A 22,883-nucleotide genomic window follows, 5' to 3' on the forward strand; every position below is an offset into this window, starting at 1 on the left:
TTATCTTCCAGAGGGGAAAAACTTCACAAAGTGGAGTCAAATACTGCAAGAATAAGGAAAAACCTGTTGTTTTACATTTTGTTCTCTGAAAAGAGAAAGGTTTGTCTGTGAGTTTCCTGAACAAAGCTCTCATATGACTTACATTGCTGCATTTTAGCATTTTGCTGCATCCTTACACATGAGGAACAAAGAAATTCAAGAGCCAACAATATTTATATCTTGCAAATCTATACTTTTATGATATTTTTTATTTATGTTTTGTATGCCTTGTTGCAGGGATTCCCAGTCCTTTTTGTCATCTGAACCTCTTTGAGATAAAATATTTACTTGAAGTCCCTTTGAGATTTTAAGATAATATTTCAATAATTTAACAACATGCTCACAAATCAAATATTTTCTATATTTTTTTTGGTAAGTGTATTATTTTTACTTGTTCATATGTTTTATTATTTATTCTATATATATATATATATATATATATATATATATATATATATATATATATATATATATATATGAATCGGGTCAGATTTCTGCATTTCAATAAATATATAGTTTATTATTAATTATTTGCAATTAATTTCAAAATTAATTTCTTCAAATTGCTTAAAATCAGCATACATGCATTGATTATGAAGCCAATTAAATTCATTCAGTTATAAAGTATGAACAAAATATGACTAGCTACAGAAAAACATATTATTTTTAATGCATGGTGATGTGTTTATTTTGCCGCAAACTGTTACTTTTAGACAAACAGCTGTTTAAATGCTGGGTTACAGATGAATTAATTATTTTTTATTTTTTTTACAGCAATTAACTGTCATTTTGACATACCTACGTTCTCTATTAGACAGAATTCCCAAAATAATTTTTATATTTTTCAGTTTATTAATGAATCTAAATCTCATGATGTCTTCTAATATGTTTGTTTTTTGCTTTTTCAACAGACGAAAACCGGACTTGCCCTTTTGTACGACGAACACACAAGTAACACATACGACGTTCGTTTAAAGTTAATGAAAGAGCTGCTAATCATACAGAAGCAGGATGTGGTTTGTGTGAGCGGCGCTGACTCCCATCTAAATGTAAGTACTGAGTCTGTACCTTCCATTGGATCATGCCTCAAACACGTTTATCAAGTGCTCATCATAACACCACTTCATTGTTTCATGCATCATCATCATCATCATCATCATTCATAAATGACGTCAGTGTCTACATGCTCCAGCCCCTGTTGCTGTCAAAACACAATGACAGTCATTAAATGTGTATAATGCACAAGTGGAGAACCCAAAGTAGTCATAATCAACATCATTAGTGAGGTTTAGAGCATCATTATAATCTGTTCTATAACTATAAGTGACCTGGTGCATCATTAAGAGTCACTTTGACCCAGAAACACATTTTGAGTTTTGTGCAATTAAAAGAAAGTAAAAAGGAAAGTATCGGCTTTCTAATGGTGTGACTAATTGTGGTTTCACTCTAAAGTGAGATCATTAATGTTTTAGCCATCATAAACCTTTGTTACAGATAATTTTTTGGCAATCCTTTGGATGTTATTTGGTAAAGTTTTATAAAGTCTTCCCATTTGATTTGATCAATTTATTCCCATTAAGATTACTAAATCATTACAGTGATTTGTCACACTACTTGAGGTGAACATTGTTTGAATACCTTGATAAAATTTACAAAAATGGAAAGTTGTAGATGTGTGTCTTTCTTTCTTTCTTTCTTTCTTTATTTTAATGTTATAAAAAAATAGACACATAAATAGTAAAAATGTATTAAGTTTTCTTTTTTTGTTTTGTTAATTTTTTCCTTAATGTTGCCTATATTTAAGTTTTTAAATGTATTTTTTTTTATCTTATTTTTTTTTTAATTGCCATGTGAACAGTAAAATAAGTGGATGTTTGCATGTATATATGCATTGTTTTATTTATTTATTTGCCTGATATTACCTGTTTTTGAAATGTAAGGCTTTATGTTAATTAATATTATTTAAATAAAAACATTCAATACATAAATAATAAATATATTATTATTATTATTATTATATTATTTTATTTTTTTACTTATGCGTTTTTTTTGCTTGATATTACCTGTATTTTAAAAGGTGAGACCTTTTTATTTTATTTTTTTTTTTTATATAAAAAATATAATTCTGTTAAACATATCAATAATAATAATATTTATTTGGCCTGATATTATCTGTATAAAGCATTTTTGTGTATAGGCTTCTACTGAGGTGTTGCCTTTTGACCACTTCTTTCTTCATTATGTGTTATGTGTTTGATGCTATGAATATTTTACCAACTAAATTCCCATTTTTTAAAGCACAGAACTGTTGTACTTCGAAGACAGCTGACTGGAGGTCTCGGTCTGAGTATCAAAGTAGGTTTTTTGCTTCTTTAGATATCATTCATCCACTTTAAAGAGCTTAATTAAACATGCTCAGGTATTGCATGCGTATATCCACAGGCCAGATAATTATTGCACAATATTAGCCTTTTAAAGATCAAAGAGGATCTTGATATAAGGATCAAGTCTCATTAGTTTTATTCCCAATAATCTTTGAAGAGGCAATAGATTTGTATTTCTGAACAGTGCTGGATGTAAGAGGTAGAAGTCGATTTCCTTGACGGCTCTTCATGTATTTCAGGGGGGAGCAGAACATAAAGTGCCTGTGGTCATCTCAAAGATTTTCAAAGATCAAGTAGGTAAGATGACAAGTGTTCCTCCCATCCGCTGTAAAGCAAAGCACAAGCGCTGGCGATAACATTTAAAGGAGTAGTTCACCCAAAAATGAATTTGCTCAAAATGTGCCCAGGATATCTACAGTTTGTTTCTTCATCAGATTTGGAGAAATGTAGCATTGTATCACTTGAAATATAGCATTGTATCACTTGTTCATCAATGTATGCTCTGCAGTGAATGGGTGCCGTCAGAATGAGAGTCCAAACAGCTGATAAAAAAGCACTAGTAATCCACAGCACTCCAGTCCATCAGTCAACATCAGCTGTTTGGACTCTTATTTTCTGACGGCACCCATTCACTGCAGAGGATTCAAGTGATACAATGCTACATTTCTCCAAATCTGATGAAAACACTAACTTTGGATGGCCTGTGGGTGAACTATACCTGTAATATATTGTGTAAGATCTTGTAGAGTACAGTTCTTCCTACTTTTGTTTTTCATTTAAAATAAATGCACTGCACAGCCTAAATGTAGTCCGTTTGATATCCCTATAATTAGCACTTGCTCGCATTATAGTTTTTTCATCACGAGTGTCTGACAGCAACTGCTAACATGTGATTAGAATCAGTATTTGAGAACAGTTTATCTTTGCTGCATGCTATAGAGTTCAAATGTATTTTAATCACGGCTAATTCAAGACTCTGTGCATGTCGGCCTGCATTGCATTTGCAGTTTTAGTGCTTTTTATTATCTTCCCGCTGTCCTTTCTTACTTCGGAGACGCTAAGCGTAGAAATATATCCGCCCTTTGATACCAGAAAGCTTATAGAGTTTCATCATATTGGTCAGAAGGCATTGAACTAAAACCCAGATTTGTGTGAAATTCGTCCCGAAGCGCTTCACTAGATCGAAAGACTCATCAAACTCAAATCCTGATTGCCATGTCATCGCTTTAAAGCACTGTTAAATGAGTAATTATGTCCCAATCTTTCCATTAACCTCTGGCTGGACCGTCCGGGGCTGTAGCTGATCAGACGGGGATGCTGTTTATCGGCGATGCTGTGTTGCAGGTCAGTGTTTCGTGCTTTTGCACGCTCTTGCTCCTGATGTGGCCCTCGGGGACCAAAGGTGCATGTTAGAGCGCCATTCACTCTGCATTTTAATGATGCTTCCCTCTGATTCATTTTCTCTGGCTTGACTGGAGATTTAACCTTTATCTCTTTGTATGAATCAGAGGAACAGCAACAGAAAGAGAGAGAGCAAGACACAGATTAATAGTTCCTGTGGTGCGACTGAAACAAATGGTTTTATTACATTTTGAATGTCATTGAAGCTCTTTTTTTTGTAGGCCCTATAAATACACATACAGTACAAGTGTGAGACCACAAGGTGAAGAAAAAATCAAACTCTTCTCTTGAGCATCACCAAGTCTGATTCATTTGAAAAAAAAAAAAAAAAAAAAAAACTTGCAGCATTTTACATTTACTACTAACTGAGAGTGTGAACAGAGTTCAAACGGCTGTATCTAATAATTAATATATTTGTATACAGCTGTGGAAGCAAAATGATGGGTCTTATTAAATGATACAATGGAATGCTGCAAGAATGGATTAAACTTTTAACATTTCAAATTTAAAAGTGAAAGTGACAATTAAAGTGACAGTAAAGACATTTAGATATTAAGATTTCTATTTCAAATAATAGCTGTACTTTTAAACTCTATATTCATCAAAGAATCCTGAAAAATAAAACACATCACTTTCTATAAAAATATTGGACAGCACGGCTGTTTTCAGCATTGATGATTATAATCAGAAATGTTTCTCGAGCAGTAAATCAGCATATTAGAATGATTTCTGAAGATCATGTGACACTGAAGACTGGAGGAATGATGCTGAAAATACAGATTTGATCACTTTGATCCTTTACATTTTACAGTATATTCACATAGAAAGCAGTTATTTAGAACAATAATAATATTTCACAAATTTTACTGTTTTAACTGTAAAAAAATTTTTTATCAAATAAATGGAACCTTGGTGAGTAGCAGACTTATTCCAAAAGCATTATAAAGCTTGCCAACACTTGAACGGTAGTGTACTTTAAAGTATATATAAAAAAAAAAATCTAAAAATAAAATGTATGGTTGTATCACAGTGAAATTTTGCAATAACTGTGGCTGTCATGAAAATAGTCAAAATAAAACTTTAGGGAGATAAATTGTGATCTCAATATATATATATATATATATATATATATATATATATATATATATATATATATATATATATATATGTTTATTTATTTATTCTGTGCAGGTCAATGGCATTAACGTGGAGAAGTGTACACATGAGGAAGTCGTGAGTATCTGATCAGCTCTTTCATACATGTTCTTGAAATGACTTTGAAGCAGAATTCTGAAGCACTCGATCCGTTTTATCAGCAGCGAGTGCTTCACTTCTCTCTGTACGGCCTCAGCTGAACCTGATCGATAGCAAATAGATTAATCTTGAGAGAGAGAAGGGATGAGATGCTTACTCTCTTACTCCGGCAGGTTCTTCTCTGTGATCCTAACAGCTGTTCCTCACATCTCCATCCGGACATGATTAGTGATTTCACCGAACAAATACAGACTAAGACATATACTAAGACATAAGTTATACATGAGAGAAGATGACACAAATCATCCTACAGGACAAAAACATCACAAATCAGATCTGTAATGATCAGTGGAGGTCAGATGAAGGTTCTGCTTAGATGTTTCTGAGTTTATTCAGGACCCAATGTCTCTAATCAGAAGTTCTCTGTATGAGCCTAAAAGTTTTAAGTTCCTCCATCAATGACCTGAGCCGCTATTCACATATATTTTATAGCTCTATACACCTTTTCGTTAACACTTTACAATAATGTCTCATTTGCATTTGTTTAGAACAGATATATTTGTAGCTAGATTTGTTATATATTTATCTACCATTATTTTTTATATATTCGTTTATAAAATTATAATCATTTATTGTTTTTTCATGTCAGTGTTTTAGTATCATTGTGATACTTTTATAGATTTTTTGTAAATATTTTGAATAAATTTTTTTAATGTTTTTATTAAATATAATATATAATTTTATATTTACTGTCTTAATTAAAAATTTCAGTTAAAGTTTTAAGAATTTTTTTAAAGATTTTAGTTGTGTGTCAAAGGGCTTTACATAAAAGGAAGTAATTTAATCATACAATATAATCACAACAATAAAACAAGGAATTTAAAAAGTTTTAAAATCTGATATCTTCTGGAAGCTGATTCCAACTGCTGGAGGTATAATAATTAAAAGTGGACTCCCCTTGTTCTGTGTGAACCCTTGGTATTTCTTACTGACTCAATAATGATTTGAGTGGTATATTCTTTCTTATTATATTCATTGACCATATCTGCAATGTGTTTAGGTCCTAGGCCATTAAGTGATTGACCTCAAGAGCGTCATCTTTGTTTCCAAATGCAATGACTTCAGTTTTCTCATTGTTTAACTGAAGAAAGTTCTTGCACATCCAGCTGTTAATTTCATCAGTGCATTGACAGAGGGAGTCAGTGGGGCTGTATAGCATAGCTGTGATAGTCAATTTGGTTCTTTCTCATTATTTGACTTAGAAGGAGCATATAAAGGCTAAACAAGAGTGGTGCAAGAATTGAGCCTTGTGGGACACCGCATGTCATGGACGTCCACTCAGACTTGTGCTCTTAATGAGTGCTGTCACTGTGCTGTGATGCATTTGGGAGCCAGATTGAAAATTGTCCAGATATCCATTTGAGTTTAAGCTCAATTGGTAACGCATTGCGTTAGCAAGCACAAGGTTGTGGGTTCGATTCCCAGGGAACACGTTAGGTAAAATTGTCAGCTTGAATACACTGTAAGTCGCTTTGGATGAAAGCATCTGCTAAATGCATAAATTTAATTTAAATTTAATTTAATTTATAACAGGTACCAGATTAAATGGGTCAGACGTACTGCTTGAGAAGGCCTTACAACAGAAATAGAGAAAGCTACAAACACACTGGGTTCCCGCTTGTTCTGTAAACATTTGTGAATGTTGCTGCTCATAGCGGAGACCCAATACATATTACTGAGATGTGTTATTAGTTGTTTTTGTTCACCTAAAACAGATGGAGGAGGGTTTGAGCCCTGGCATTGTGGCAGCAGCTGGAGATCTCTCACAGGAGAAGGACAAGCTGGGCCCACAGGCTTTGGTGGTTTGGTCCAAAGAGTTTGGTCCCACCATACCGATTATCAGTTCCTCCTTTTTCTGTGAGAAGCTTAGAAGTGGAGATGCTGGAGAGAGGGATGACATGTCTGGTAAGCAGAGCTCTGGCTCTGTGTTTCCGGTGGCTGAAATATGTTGTCCTGGCATCCTTGGCTTCCTTTTCATAGTTATTCCAGTCCCTAAAAGTGTTTAGTTCAGTGTCAAAAATGTGTTGTTTGAGCACAATCTTAGAAAAATCAGAGAAAAGTACATAAAAAGGGAGCAGAGCCCGGAGCAGTAACCAAGAGCGCCCAAACAGTAGCAAAGCCTAAGAAAATATTCAATTAAAACCTATTGTGAAGTGTTACCTCATTTTATTTGTGTGTTTTTATTTCCTCTATATACGTTTTATGAGAAACACCAGAGACACAGTTGTTGCTTCATTGTGCAATATATCTCCTGGGCAATAAAAAAGCAATTTGGGGTTTTCCATAATGTAGTTGTCTTATGTTTGAGTTGCAAGACCAACCTCAAAAGATCATTCAGTAAAATTTGAATGGTTTCTTTAAATGGTCTTTTAAATATGATTAATTGATCAGAACCAGAATATAATAATGGATATTGACTCACGGCATGGTCAAATTCATTGACAGGTTACACAACACTCATTTTGTGTTCTACATTTTATAATCTAGCTTAAAAATCCAAATATCTCTCTATATAAGCCTAAACATGTCTAGTTTTAAAATAAAAATGCTTATTTGCAGGAATGTCCAGTGTTCGACTTCCATCAAGGAAGTGTAAACAGACTTTAGATTGAAGGAATCTTGAGATTTGGAGCACAAATACACATGAGGGTTTCTTGGTGAATATGTGATTTGTTCAAGCATCAGCTCTCTGTGGAAATGTTGTACAAGTATGTCCTGTTTTCACCAGAGATGAAAGATCAGATTTGTTAGATTTGAGCTTATGATTAAAAGAAGTCTAAAATTCAACATGCAATCAAAACTGATCCTGTTTCTGGTGATCCTTCACAATCTGCTGCAAACTGCATTCAGATCGGACTTCTGATATTAAAACACACTTTGCAACATTCCATTTTTTTGTTAATACCTTTTAATGATTTTAACTTCTCGTAGTATACTGAAAGCTCAAAATATCCCCATTTTCAAAACAGTTGATATGAAGCATAAATAAAGTAAAATATAAATGTAAGATGGTAAAACTAGAAAATAAGATGGAAAATCTAAATTGTTGCCTTAGCAACTAACTGAAATTAATGGAATCACTAAAACTAACTGAATTACTAAAATGTCCAACATAAATAACAGATTTATGTGCGACCAAACACCAATCCCATCTTTTTTTGTTGCAGCACGATAATAATAAACTATGAAAATACAGTATCAATTACCCGTACCACTTTATTTTTTAGCTATCATTTATCTACCATTATGATATATTTTGTATTGGCTTTTATTTTCATATTTCCAGTTTCCATAAAAAATTTTGTTTTAATAATTTTATTACAGTATGTAGTTAATTTATATAGTATATATATATATATATATATATATATATATATATATATATATATATATATATATATATATATATATATATATATATATATATATATATATATATTACATTAATAAATATATTACAAATATTTCTATTTGGCTTTAATTTATTTGTATTTTGGTTTTACTCATTTTAGCGCATTGCTTATTTTCATTTAAAATTTTCTGATTTATGATTTTCTTCTAATGTTTATATATTATACAAATAATGAAACTGTAATAAACTAAAATTAACTCAATTTAATTTAAATTTAATGCATCCTTACAAAGTAGAATTATGCAATATTATGTCTCATCAGGCTAATAATTAATAAAAATCTTACAAATGTAAAAATAATATTAATCATTTTAAAATAAAACAAAAATGGCACTGATATATATTTTTTTCTTGCATGTCATGTGACCAATAACTGACATCAGAGGACCATGAAATTTGTAAATATTAAAATATTACCTTTAATTTTTGGGGAAGTCGTGGCCTAATGGTTAGAGAGTCGGACTCCCAATCGAAAGGTTGTGAGTTCGAGTCCCGGGCCGGCAGGAATTGTGGGTGGGGGGAGTGAATGTACTGTTCTCTCTCCACCCTCAATACCACGACTTAGGTGCCCTTGAGCAAGGCATTGAACCCCCAACTGCTCCCCGGGCGCCGCAGCATAAATGATGCCCACTGCTCTGGGTGTGTGCTCACAGTGTGTGTGTGTGTGTTTTCACTGCTCTGTGTGTGTGCATTTCAGATGGGTTAAATGCAGAGCACAAATTCTGAGTATGGGTCACCATACTTGGCTGAATGTAACTTCACTCATTTAAGTAAATATTTTAAGTCAGAGAGGTTCAGCTGGCAAAGAAGTTGTGAATCCCTGCGTGAGATGATGAAATCTGAAGATATGAGACACTGACTGAGTAATTGCTTGTCTAGGGAGTGGTTAGTGAACCTGAACTCAGCACTTGATGGTCCAGCGCTCCAGCGGAGAGAGGTCACACAACGCTTGCTGTAATAATAATTTATGAGAAATCTCTGAGAGATTACAAACTGATTGCATAGAGTTGATTTAATCCAAATGTTGCGGCTCCTCGACTCAATTAGGTGTGAAAGAGCCATTTAAATGCAGCTCAAGTGCATCTTCTCATCCTGATGTCAGAAGGATGTTTTATTTCTTTATTTTATTTCTGTGCAGGTTCATCTTTTGCGGACGGCAGGGGATGAAGTCACCATCACTGTACGCTATCTCAGGGAAGCGCCGGCCTTCTTAAACCTCCCATTAGGTAGGTTTGCTTCACATCTGAGCTCTTCTACTAAAGCTCATGCATGATCCGAAATATTGCATTTAACACAAATTGCATGGCAAACACACGGGAGATTGTTGCAATGCATTCTGGGAATGCCTTCTCAGGAAAGTTTACATATGAAGCAGGCTTTGTAAAGTAAAGATTATGACAGAAGCAAGTTGCATTTGTCATAATTAACTTTTAATTGTGATTGTTGCTTACAGTATACAGTTTGCATTTCGAGCTTTTTTTTTTCTGAAGAACAGCAGTAAATCTTACCAGAAAATGTCACTAATTTAACTGGCTTATTAGGAAACAAAAAGACATTTCATCTTCTTTTTCTCTGCAGCAACACGATAATCAAAAAAATATGCAAGTACAACATTACGTACCAGTGATATGTTTGTATTATTTATGCACTGTCATATTTTTTATCAATATTTTGAATAAGTCTTTTTATATATTTTCAGTTTTTATTTGATATATATATATATATCTTCAATGCACCAAATGATTCACCAAATTCGTTCAAAACATGGATTAAGAAATTAAATGCTGCTGTGGGTTTTTCTCGGAGATGAACAATTCTGCGTTGTTCTTCTGGTTGGCAAAATTGAGCAAAACAGACAACATTGTGTCTAAAATAACACAATATTAACTTCTTAATGAACTTGTGCACTCGTATGATCTTGCACTTAGCTTACAGCTCGTGTGATATTTCTTAACTATGTGATTTAAATATGAGACACAATCTCAAACGGGCGTTGTATATATGTGTGTGTGTGTGTGTGTAAGTGTGTAAAATACCATTTTATCAATTACCATTTTTTAATAGATATAAAGTTTTATTTTTTTTAGTTATCAGTAACAGCAGCTATACAGAGTTACACATCTTATGCACAACATTTTCTCTCCATTTTGTTATGCTATCCTGAGGATTTGTCATGAAGTGAAAAATATGCATTTTTCCAAGTCATCCATTCTTTTCAGATTAAAATTACTTGAATGCACATCACATTTCAGCTAGTTAGTAGGAACTTCACTGACGATTCTGAAGGATAGTGAATCTCTCGGGACTGAAGTGAGCAGCTATGTGCTACATGAGACAGAAAAGACAACTTTCATAGTGGTGTTTCTTAGATTCTGCATTTTCCAGTGATGGCCGTGTCAGAACTCCTGCGTCTCGTGCATTTCACGCTCACCTCACCGAATAATCTCCTGTGACTTTGGTGTCCGTGGCATTGTGACAACCCAGAAAGCAGCTTGCCAAGCTAATGCACGTCATATCGCACGGATTTAGAAGTACGGAGTTAATAGAGTAGATTTGCACATAGTATGAGCTCTGCTGTATATAGAATATGTAATAATCTGCCGTATTCCCTCAGGTTCACCCGGACCGTCCAGTGATCAGAGCAGCAGGGCGTCCTCGCCACTTTTCGACAGTGGTTTGCATTTAAATGGGAACTCGAGCAACACGGTAAGTCACCTTTTGTATCGTTGTGAGCATCACTTCTGTTAAGGAGCTTATTCATAAGCCTCGAAAGTGAGACGGATGACAGAATCAGGTTGAAAATGCCTCTGTGCCAGATAGAGAGCTGGAACCGACTTCTTGAGCACTGTGGTTATAGGGGAGCATCACTATTTTTTTTCCTCATAATTGGGCTTAGTAGTTTCGAACAAACCTATAATAATTTGCATTTAACTTAACAAATGAATATCCCACAATTGCAAGTTAAAAACGTTTTAACGTTATTCTTACATTACATTCTTACAATCAATAACATGCAATAGCAGGATATAAGCTTCTTCCAAAATAACAACAACTCATAATTGCAATATCTAATCTTGCAAATTAAAGTTTTTTTTTATTTTTTATTTCAGAATTGCAAATTAAATGATATGCATGTAAATTATAAACTCGCAATTCTAAGAAAAAAAGTTTATAGCATAATTACAGTGTATAAACTCATAATTGCGAGTTTTAAAGATTCTGACTATCAGAATTTTTCAGAAAGTTTACATTTCACAATTAACTTGCAACTGCTAAAAAAAAATAATTAACTGCAAGTTACATATAAATTCACAATTATTAGATCTAGATTTACATTTCGCAATTAATAACTCACAACTGGAGGATATGAATTTGAGATATATCATAATGGAATAATGAAACGTAAACTTGCACATCTGTAAGATGTAAACTCGCAATTGCGACTAATTCATAAATATATGATTTGTGACGTATACATGTATATATGACATGGCGAACCCACCATGGCTAGAGCACATCTGGCTTTCAAAGGGATGGGAGATGAGACTTTGATTTATTGCACGTTACGCCCCCCAAAAAACATTACTCAATAAGAGAATAGGGACAACCCGTTTAGACCATGCAGCCAAGTGTGTCGATTGTTTTCCTGTCGTAAAACAAAAAGTGCACCTGTGCTGTTCGCTATAGATCATGCACTTAGACCGTTAAAATAGGGCCCATAGACTCACAACTGCAAATTTACATCTTGCAAATTCAGATTTTTTTTAAATTCTTAGTATAAATCTTGTAAGTAGTAACTTTTGATTATGAAAGAAAAATGCACAATTCTGAGAAAAAAAAAATATGAGATAAAAAGTTGCTATAAAATACTGAGGTGTGCTGTTTAGGTTGGTTTGTGTTGAAAAGGCTCTACCAAAATGTTTTATGTAAATAAGTGTATATGTCAATATTATCAAATAATTAGTAGTGTTTAAGATGTAGCTTACATCAAAACTAGGCTAAATTGTAACTCCACTCGAGCAAGATATAGAGGTCATGTGTTTCATCTGACCTTGAAATATCATTGCCAGTGCTCCTCGCTGCCAGTTAATAGATTGCAGCAGCCACATGACCCGACACACTGAGAATATCCTGCCGTCATCTGAACGAACACGCTCTGCCTCGTTAAGTCACCGGTCACTTTCTTATTCAAATCAGAGAGCAGAGGTAAGGCAGACGTCTGACTCGATCTGCCCACAGACCACATGAACACGCAGAGATTTACATGCAGCACATTAATGTGACAACACACATAACAATGAGACCCTGGGGAAACGGCGGTGCTACGTGTCAGCAGGTGAAGCTTTGAGATGTAAGATCTGCATACAGCCTCTGAAAATCCATTCATGCCTGAGCGAGAGAGATGAAAATGGAAATGCAGTCTAAGAGCGCAGACAAATCAAGGTTTCAGATACCACCCTAAAGTCAATCTATAAATAGAACAGAACTCAGAAATAGTGTTGATGACAGTTAGTAGATATATTTTTGGTTGCTGTGATGATGCTGGGTGTTTGCAGGGTGTTACTATGGTGTTCCTAGAATGATTTGGGTGTTTGCAGGGTGTTACTATGGTGTTCCTAGAATGATTTGGGTGTTTGCAGGGTGTTACTATGGTGTTCCTAGAATGCTTTGGGTGTTTGCAGGGTGTTACTATGGTGTTCCTAGAATGCTTTGGGTGTTTGCAGGGTGTTACTATGGTGTTGCTAGAATGCTTTGGGTGTTTGCAGGGTGTTACTATGGTGTTCCTAGAATGCTTTGGGTGTTTGCAGGGTGTTACTATGGTGTTCCTAGAATGATTTGGGTGTTTGCAGGGTGTCACTATGGTGTTCCTAGAATGCTTTGGGTGTTTGCAGGGCGTTACTATGGTGTTCCTAGAATGCTTTGGGTGTTTGCAGGGTGTTACTATGGTGTTGCTAGAAAGCTGTGGGTGTTTGCAGGGTGTTACTATGGTGTTGCTAGAATGTGGTGTGTTTGCAGGTTGTTACTATGGCGTTGCTAGAATGTTGTGTGTTTGCAGGGTGTTACTATGGTGTTGCTAGAATGCTGTGGGTGTTTGCAGGGTGTTACTATGGTGTTGCTAGAATGTTGTGTGTTTGCAGGGTGTTACTATGGCGTTGCTAGAATGTTGTGTGTTTGCAGGGTGTTACTATGGTGTTGCTAGAATGCTGTGGGTGTTTGCAGGGTGTTACTATGGTGTTGCTAGAATGTTGTGTGTTTGCAGGGTGTTACTATGGTGTTGCTAGAATGTTGTGGGTGTTTGCAGGGTGTTACTATGGTGTTGCTAGAATGTTGTGTGTTTGCAGGGTGTTACTATGGTGTTGCTAGAATGCTGTGGGTGTTTGGAGGGTGTTACTATGGTGTTGCTAGAATGCTTTGGGTGTTTGCAGGGTGTTACTATGGTGTTCCTAGAATGCTTTGGGTGTTTGCAGGGTGTTACTATGGTGTTCCTAGAATGATTTGGGTGTTTGCAGGGTGTCACTATGGTGTTCCTAGAATGCTTTGGGTGTTTGCAGGGCGTTACTATGGTGTTCCTAGAATGCTTTGGGTGTTTGCAGGATGTTACTATGGTGTTGCTAGAAAGCTGTGGGTGTTTGCAGGGTGTTACTATGGTGTTGCTAGAATGTTGTGTGTTTGCAGGTTGTTACTATGGCGTTGCTAGAATGTTGTGTGTTTGCAGGGTGTTACTATGGTGTTGCTAGAATGCTGTGGGTGTTTGCAGGGTGTTACTATGGTGTTGCTAGAATGTTGTGTGTTTGCAGGGTGTTACTATGGCGTTGCTAGAATGTTGTGTGTTTGCAGGGTGTTACTATGGTGTTGCTAGAATGCTGTGGGTGTTTGCAGGGTGTTACTATGGTGTTGCTAGAATGTTGTGTGTTTGCAGGGTGTTACTATGGTGTTGCTAGAATGTTGTGGGTGTTTGCAGGGTGTTACTATGGTGTTGCTAGAATGTTGTGTGTTTGCAGGGTGTTACTATGGTGTTGCTAGAATGCTGTGGGTGTTTGGAGGGTGTTACTATGGTGTTCCTAGAATGCTTTGGGTGTTTGTGTGGTATCCTGAATAATTATCATAATCATAATTATTATCAGTTTATTCTTGTGTACATTTCATGTGACATGATGCACAATGAGCAATATCCATATTCCTTGATTTGATTTATATTTGATTTATATCGGTTCTATCACATTATAAATGCTGTGTTAATTAAAATACATGTTACAACTATTTCGGAATTTTTCATAAGAGTTATCGTTCCGATTTAATATGTATATTATCAGCTGGAGATGGATGTGTGTGATTGGTTGAATGAAAAGGTGCGCGCCACTGCGTGCGGGAGTTCTCGCGATATGCTTCATTCATGATAAAGCATCGGTGAAGAAACATCGCTTGAACGCTCATTCCTTTAATATCATCCTTTACAGGTATAAAATGTACACAAGGCACACCATCATTGCTGTAATTGATTTGTAAAAAAGGCTGTTCTCTATATTGATTGTTTTTCGAGATGCAAATGATTGATATGTTCATAAATTCGGTTTAATGTTAACCATCAAATCCGAGCACATGGTTAGCATAAATGTGCCGTGATTAGATTGCACGCTGGTTATTAGGACATGGAAGTAAAACGTATGTACTGTTGTATGCATTTCATGTTATATTTTATTCATTATATATGTTTGTTATTCCTTATTCCTTCTTTTATGAGTTTCTTTCATGCTTATTCACAGATAGTGTATGTATGACGCCCTGAGAAGACTATGTAGTCGAGTGGAACTATTTATATATCTGGCCCTGTGTCATAAATTGTGATTTGTGGTTACAGTAACAGCATCTAAGTCAATACTGCTTTGATACTATGCATTTGTGATTGTACTGTTGAAAAGTGTGAGACTATGCACTTGTGCAATTCACATCATTTGTATTCATTCATGATAAAGCATCGGTGAAGAAACATCGCTTGAACGCTCATTCCTTTAATATCATCCTTTACAGGAGTATTACATTTGCAGGGTGTTACTATGGTGTTGCTAGAATGTTGTGGGTGTTTGCAGGGTGTTACTATGGTGTTGCTAGAATGCTGTGGGTGTTTGCAGGGTGTTACTATGGTGTTTGCTTTAATGCTGTGGGTGTTTGCAGGGTGTTACCATGGTGTTGCTAGAATGCTGTGGGTGTTTGCAGGGTGTTACTATGGTGTTTGCTTTAATGCTGTGGGTGTTTGCAGGGTGTTACTATGGTGTTCCTAGAATGCTGTGGGTGTTTGCAGGGTGTTACTATGGTGTTTGCTTTAATGCTGTGGGTGTTTGCAGGGTGTTACTATGGTGTTCCTAGAATGCTGTGGGTGTTTGCAGGGTGTTACTATGGTGTTTGCTTTAATGCTGTGGGTGTTTGCAGGGTGTTACTATGGTGTTCCTAGAATGCTGTGGGTGTTTGCAGGGTGTTACTATGGTGTTTGCTTTAATGCTGTGGGTGTTTGCAGGGTGTTACTATGGTGTTCCTAGAATGTTGTGGGTGTTTGCAGGGTGTTACCATGGTGTTGCTAGAAAGTTCTGAGTGTTTGTCAGGGCATTGTGATATTCTGATCTCTACATATAGCTCAGTTTTCTTCTTCAGTGTAGGATTATACAGCGTTTCTTCAATATTTTAAACACACCTCTATCCCTGAGTTTAAGCATCACTAATAGTTATTTTTGCCTTAACACATAATATGTGACAAAATAGTCTTTATGGTGTGTTCATATCAGCTCATTTATCAGTTCTGTGTAAATGAGAGTGTCTCCAAGAGCAGAATTGTTTATTTTAATGATGTTCCTCTAGATGCATCATATTCCCACAAAAAATGGGATGAATGTAGGAGCTCACAAGGTGTCTTTCCAGGAACAGTGTACACAGATACTTCATTGTTAAACATTGAATGGCAGCCACTGTATCCAATTAGCGTAAACAGATGAATTATTTTCTTCTATTGACTCTCTCTGCCTTTGCCAGGCATGGAAATGTGCAAAAACACATGCGGCCCTCTCCTGACTGCTGAGTCGACAATATTTGTGCTTTTTCTCGAGTTCCTCAAATGAGTTTTTTCTAATCCTCTTGTAGTTTGAGCTCGTCGGCAGGAGGTGATTATAATTCTCGAAGCTTGTCGTCCCCTCCAGGCTGTTGTGACATTGGGCTGACTGACAGCGTTTCACTTTTTATCAGCCGACGGGCTGGTGCTTTAGCACTTTATTCATTTACATACTTGCCAATAATTAGCATAGCAGCTCTCTTTGCCAAATCTGGAGGTAGGGATGCCAAATAAAATTGGTATTTCGGTGCATACTTAATACTGAAATCATTAAAAATACACCAGTTTCTCTAGTAGTTTGGTTGTACTGACTCTGTACTGAAAATACTGTCTTGATAATGTATTCATGTAATTCATACCGGATTTGTGTCCAAATATTGGATCTGTGCTTTCAGCCTAATAGACCCGCCTTCAGTTATTATGTTGTTAATATTAATCCAACCACAATATTAACAAAAACAAAGAAAAAACCTGCTTAAACAAGCCTAAAAGGTGGTTGGATATACAGCTAAACTAGCTGAAACCAACTAAAACAAACCTCTTTAGACTATTTACTTAAAAAGTTATTTATTTTCAAGATTTCTCTTTATTTCTCTTTACTCTTTATTTACTTAATTATTTGAACAATATATATGTACATATATAAAGAAAATAGTGTAAATGGACTCACTTCAAGGCAATATGGCATCTTATATATATATATATATATAATAGATGCCATATTGGATGTAGCTGAGAAGTAGTGAAATGTCACTGCTGTATAGTGATGAAGCTCTCTGGGCGTATGGAAGAGAAACTGTAATGAAGAGCTGGTGTTTGGTTCCTCGTGAGAGACGCTCTGTGAGTCTGATCTGTCTTGACGTGTCGGCGATATTTCATTCAGTGTCATCTCTGGGCTCTTCCTAGCAGCTCAACATGAAAGTCAAATCAAGTTTAATTATCCAGCCTCAGTCCGAGTAAACAGCAGAGTGGAGAATACGACTAGAAAAACCTTCACATGTAATCGGTGATGGCTTGAAAATCCAGCCACAAGTGAAAGAATCCAGTCAGAGATGAAATACGGAGGTAATTATGCTAAAAGGTTTCTGATACAGGAGAAAGAACTCTGAATTTCTTGTTTTCCCATCTGTCATGTGAAATACATGTGTGTGTGTGTGTGTGTGTGTATAAAATACTTTTTTGTTTTTAAGGGTTTTAAGAACAAATTTCAAGTTGCATTTTTACCTTTTCAAGTTTGGTTTCTGACTGGAATATAAACCCAAATGCTCTGTACGTTGCATCTAGAAGCAAGGTCAGAAACGTCTCTAAAAAATCTATATCCTCATCTTAAGCATCCCACAGCTACTGTGAAGCACCTGTACTGATGTGCTTTGCAGAAAAAAATATGATTTTGATTTGATACGAGGAGATTTATAAGCTTACGTGCTTTGCACTGACTTTTTTGCATCCGAGAGATTCATGCATGTCATGCATAATATTACGTTAATACTGATATCACTGATGGGATTTTGCATTTGAAGTGAGTAGAGCACAGATGTGATGCACACTAGGGGCTGTACAGTTTGAAGAATATAAACTCTAGAATTGACGAGCTGAATTTTATGGGTTCCCAGCAGTGTTTGCAGCAGTCTGTATAAGCCTGTCTCTGTCAGGGCCATAACCATCATAGACACTGAGGGGGAAGTTTCCCACAATATTTAGAAATGGACAAACTGCCCCTCCAATGTTTGAAAGTCTTGCACTGATTTGCTTCACTTTGTTATGCAGTGCTCTGTTTGTTATACTGTAGGATGACAAGAAGAGTTAAAAGTCAAATCTTTTGGCTGATCTGCCTCAGCAGTCTAACAGCACTCATCATTGTCAGAATGACAGAGACAGCCAATCAAATCAAAGAAGGCGGGGCTTACTGTCAGCATGAAGTGTCTGTTTAACATTGAAAGAGAGTGAGGTGAGATGGAAGTAGTGAAACCTTTAATGTTTGATAGAAACTGCTAAACTTTTTTTCTCTCAAATTCACATTATTTTAATGGAAAATATTGTATTTTTTTACCCGATTCGTGTAATTTGAATTTTCGCCATATTTTTTTGTTAATAATTCAAAATGATTACTTCACAGCTATATGGTTTCTGCCACAGGAAAAAAAAGTAAACAAAAAAAATTAATTGCAACTTTTTTATATAGATTTAACTAATTTTTATTGAAAATTCTGAATATATGTCACAAGTCAGACTTGCAGAAAAAAGTCACACTTGCAACAAAAAGTCAGAATTCTGAGTTTATGTCTTGCAATTCTGTTTATATCTCACAATTCTGAAATGTGAGATTTAACAAAAAATTCTGAGAAAAAAGAATTTTGAGGAAAAATATTTCTATCTTGCAAATTCTGTTTTTCTTTGTTTCTGCTAGAACAAAAAAAATCTAAATATATAGATAGATGGAAGGAAGGATGTATGGATGGAAAATTCACTATGTATGTATATATTTATATATATATATATATATATATAAATTCAGAATTACGAGATGTAAACTCAAAATTGTGAGGACACGGTTAAAATTTTATTTATTTATCTTTAAATCTGTGGCTGAAAAGTGCTTCCATTGCTTTTGAGAGCTAACTATGCATTTACAGTGTTCAAGCGTTCACCCGCTTTAGACTGTCATCATCTTTCTCCTTCATCTGTGAATATGCATGGAAAATGTCATGCATTTACGTGAGGCAACTGTAATCCTCATTGATTTGTAAAATACAGCAGGATCAGGTTGAGCCGGAGTTATTATCAGACAGGGGCCGAGCGCTGTGGATGTCTTTGAATCGCAGGCTGTGGTTGTTAAGGGGCCGCTGGCGCCGTGATCAAAGAGGAGTAAAACGAGATGTTTCTGCTCCGGCCTCTGACTCTCTCCCTCTCATTTATTCCGTCCAGGCCCCGTCGTCGCCCTCCTCACCTTCGGCTAATGAACCAAAGTATGAGAAGCGCTGGCTGGATGCCGTCAGCCTCCCTCTGTTCATGGCTCGAATCTCTCGACGCAAAGCTGGAACCGACAAATTAAGGTACGGTAATCCGCCGTGATGCCACACGAGCTGTAAGGTTTGCCCAGTGTTGGTTTTGCAAGCCTTTTTCATTTAGGTGAGAGGATGTTAAATCCAATATCTATGCAGCGTCATGCCGTGTCTGGAAAGGTCAGCGATACAGCAGCCGCGGGTCGAGAAGAAGTGGCTCTAACTTTAGTCGTCTGCCATTGATAGCAGAATGAAATCGCATCACATCGGCGGAGAAGAGATATATCAATATAAAGCTTGTGATTGCAGCAGGTGGAATCAGATCCTTAATTAGGCAGAATGCATAATCTGAATATATTTCTATGTGCTTTGGGCTCGACTCCAGGAAGAGTTTCAGGTCTGACTCCTTTTTTTTTTAACCCTACTGCCTTCTGTCGTTTTATTAGTCCAGCTTCAGCTGGTGCTTCATGTGTCTTTTGATCAAGTAAAGATCAGAGTAACATCAGTAATATCTCCAGATGAACTCTTCCTGGACTGAAGCAGCTCAGCTTTACCTGATTCTCCATCAATCATGTTTTAGAGTCTCAAATCTGATCCTCGGGATCTTTTGAGGAGCGTTTGTTTCCAGAAGCTGTACTTTCACTGTTCCTCAGCGGAGGAATGATCTTCACAAGCCTCCAGAACATCTCACATCTTCTGAGGAGCCTTGATTTCTTCAGCTCTCAATCATGGCATTGTTATATCTGTGAATCATTTCAATCTCATCTCACTAAGACATATTATTAAAGATATAGAGATGTGCTGTGCTGAGCTCTCATTGATTTACATTAAAAGCATCAGAATTTCATCATCTTTAGTCATATGAATTTCAGCATCTGCACCAAATTTTAATGAAATTAAGCTGTTTTTCCTCCATATTCTTACTATATCAGACTATGTAAATCATAAAATCCTGATGGATCAAATATGATGCAGAACATAAATACAAATGCATACTTTTTTTTTTAAAGTATATTTAAACAATTTTCATAATATGAGAGGAGAATAAATGGGGAAAACATGCCACTAATGTACAATCTCCCATGCCATAAAATGTTGTTGTTGTTTTACTTTTGCATAGAAATATATATATATATATATATATATATATATATATTCTGTTTTTGTTTTATTTTTATTCATTTATGATTATTTTTAATTGAAATGATTTTTTTGCATAATATTATATTAATTTAAATTAATTTTAAATAAAAAATATGAAAAATAATTATAAAATAATTATAATTTTTTTCCCCTTTTTTGCAGTTTAATGCATTTTAAAGTAACATAATAAATAATGCAGAAACATCTACTTTTAACCCACAGACCTCAATCAAGTGTATTAACAAGTTTATTGTTTCTGGTCTGAGTGTTCAATAACTTCTGTTTAGAAAAAAAGATATACTTTTTGATTATAATTTCACATGACAGGCTTTACAGAGTTAAATCTGTTTTGCTTTTTCTCTCTTAAGTATTTATTGATTTGTTTTTCTGTCCATCAGCTGCACTTTCTCTAGAACTCTTCACTGAATACGACTCCTCAGTTGATATCTCCTGAGCGTCTGAATGCATTTTTAAACTTTTAACATCTAATAGTCCATCTTTCATGAAGGATTGTCAGCTTTTCATCATTTTAATGCTCAGATTTCACATCCCAGTACCATTCCCACTGAATGTAAGACTCTCCCAAAAGCCGAAAGCATCTTCTCAGTCTTTCTCTATGTATGCGATGGCCGATGAAGACGCTCTCTCTTCAGACTAATAGTTTTTTTATTGTGTTCTGTTTCAAAGCGCTGGGCTACAGTCTGCTGCTAGTTCAAGCAGAACATTACATTCTCCAGGCAATTTCTATCTGTAAAAGGCCAAGTGTCGAATGGACGCATCTCACACATGGTTGGCATTAATTGAAATCATGCCATTTATTGAATTGCTTTACTGGAAAAGTTGGAAGCTGCTAAAGATGTCGTGTTTTGAGAGCAGTGCTTCTTTAATCTCACTTCAGTAATAGAGTTAGTCTTGCTCTCGCTTGATTTAATGCATTAGAAATGTTCATCTCACAGCCTTTTGGCCTCAGTAGCCTTTCATAAGCATAATCATCTGGGCCACAATGGAAAGGACTGCTCGAGCGTCACGCAGAATATGTTTTGACGTGATGGTGTTTCTGACAGCTATCATTAAATAGTCAGTCCGGCAAATCAGAGTGTAATTCATCTGCGGCACGCTTCGAACACACTCTGAAATTAAATGTCAAAGCCGCCCATTACGGACAATTGATGGAGAAGTGAGTGTGACAACCCTGTCTATCAACTCACGCATCTCATCCCTCACATTTATATTGATAGCTTTGCACATTAAAAACAAATGGAAATAAGCAGGTAACAAAATCTGAACTGACAGACATGTTCGAGGTCAGTCTTATGATAGCACTGAGAGATCTGTATGCAGTCGGGTTTTGTGCCCAGATTATTTTATTTTATTTTATTTTATTTTATTTTATTTTATTTTATTTTATTTTATTTTATTTTATTTTATTTTATTTTATTTTATTTTATTAATTTACAACCCGAATTCCGGAAAAGTTGGGACGTTTTTTAAATTTTAATAAAATGAAAACTAAAGGAATTTCAAATCACATGAACCAATATTTTATTCACAATAGAACATAGATAACGTAGCAAATGTTTAAACTGAGAAAGTTTACACTTTTATCCACTTAATTAGCTCATTTAAAATTTAATGCCTGCTACAGGTCTCAAAAAAGTTGGCACGGGCGCAACAAATGGCTAAAAAAGCAAGCAGTTTTGAAAAGATTCAGCTGGTAGAACATCTAGTGATTAATTAAGTTAATTGATATCAGGTCTGTAACATGATTAGCTATAAAAGCTTTGTCTTAGAGAAGCAGAGTCTCTCAGAAGTAAAGATGGGCAGAGGCTCTCCAATCAGTAAAAGACTGCGTAAAAAAATTGTGGAAAACTTTAAAAACAATGTTCCTCTACGTCAAATTACAAAGGCTTTGCAAATCTCATCATCTACAGTGCATAACATCATCAAAAGATTCAGAGAAACTGGAGAAATCTCTGTGCGTAAGGGACAAGGCCGGAGACCTTTATTGGATGCCCGTGGTCTTCGGGCTCTCAGACGACACTGCATCACTCATCGGCATGATTGTGTCAATGACATTACTAAATGGGCCC

At 35.6% G+C, this 22,883-nt stretch overlaps 1 protein-coding gene across 1 annotated transcript in view; it reads left to right on the top strand.

Moving 5' to 3' along the window:
• The window catches only part of LOC132112360 (gamma-2-syntrophin-like), a 79,234-nt gene that overhangs the window by 17,729 nt on the left and 38,622 nt on the right, over positions 1 to 22,883 (top strand). The window contains exons 2-9 of the mRNA XM_059519802.1: positions 951 to 1,088; positions 2,338 to 2,394; positions 2,663 to 2,720; positions 3,724 to 3,767; positions 5,016 to 5,057; positions 9,689 to 9,776; positions 11,165 to 11,256; positions 19,574 to 19,701. Of these exons, the coding sequence (XP_059375785.1) occupies positions 951 to 1,088; positions 2,338 to 2,394; positions 2,663 to 2,720; positions 3,724 to 3,767; positions 5,016 to 5,057; positions 9,689 to 9,776; positions 11,165 to 11,256; positions 19,574 to 19,701 (647 nt within the window). The remainder of the gene's footprint in view (positions 1 to 950; positions 1,089 to 2,337; positions 2,395 to 2,662; positions 2,721 to 3,723; positions 3,768 to 5,015; positions 5,058 to 9,688; positions 9,777 to 11,164; positions 11,257 to 19,573; positions 19,702 to 22,883) is intronic.

The sequence above is a fragment of the Carassius carassius genome, chromosome 32 (assembly GCF_963082965.1).
Source record: "Carassius carassius chromosome 32, fCarCar2.1, whole genome shotgun sequence".
NCBI lineage: Eukaryota > Metazoa > Chordata > Actinopteri > Cypriniformes > Cyprinidae > Carassius > Carassius carassius.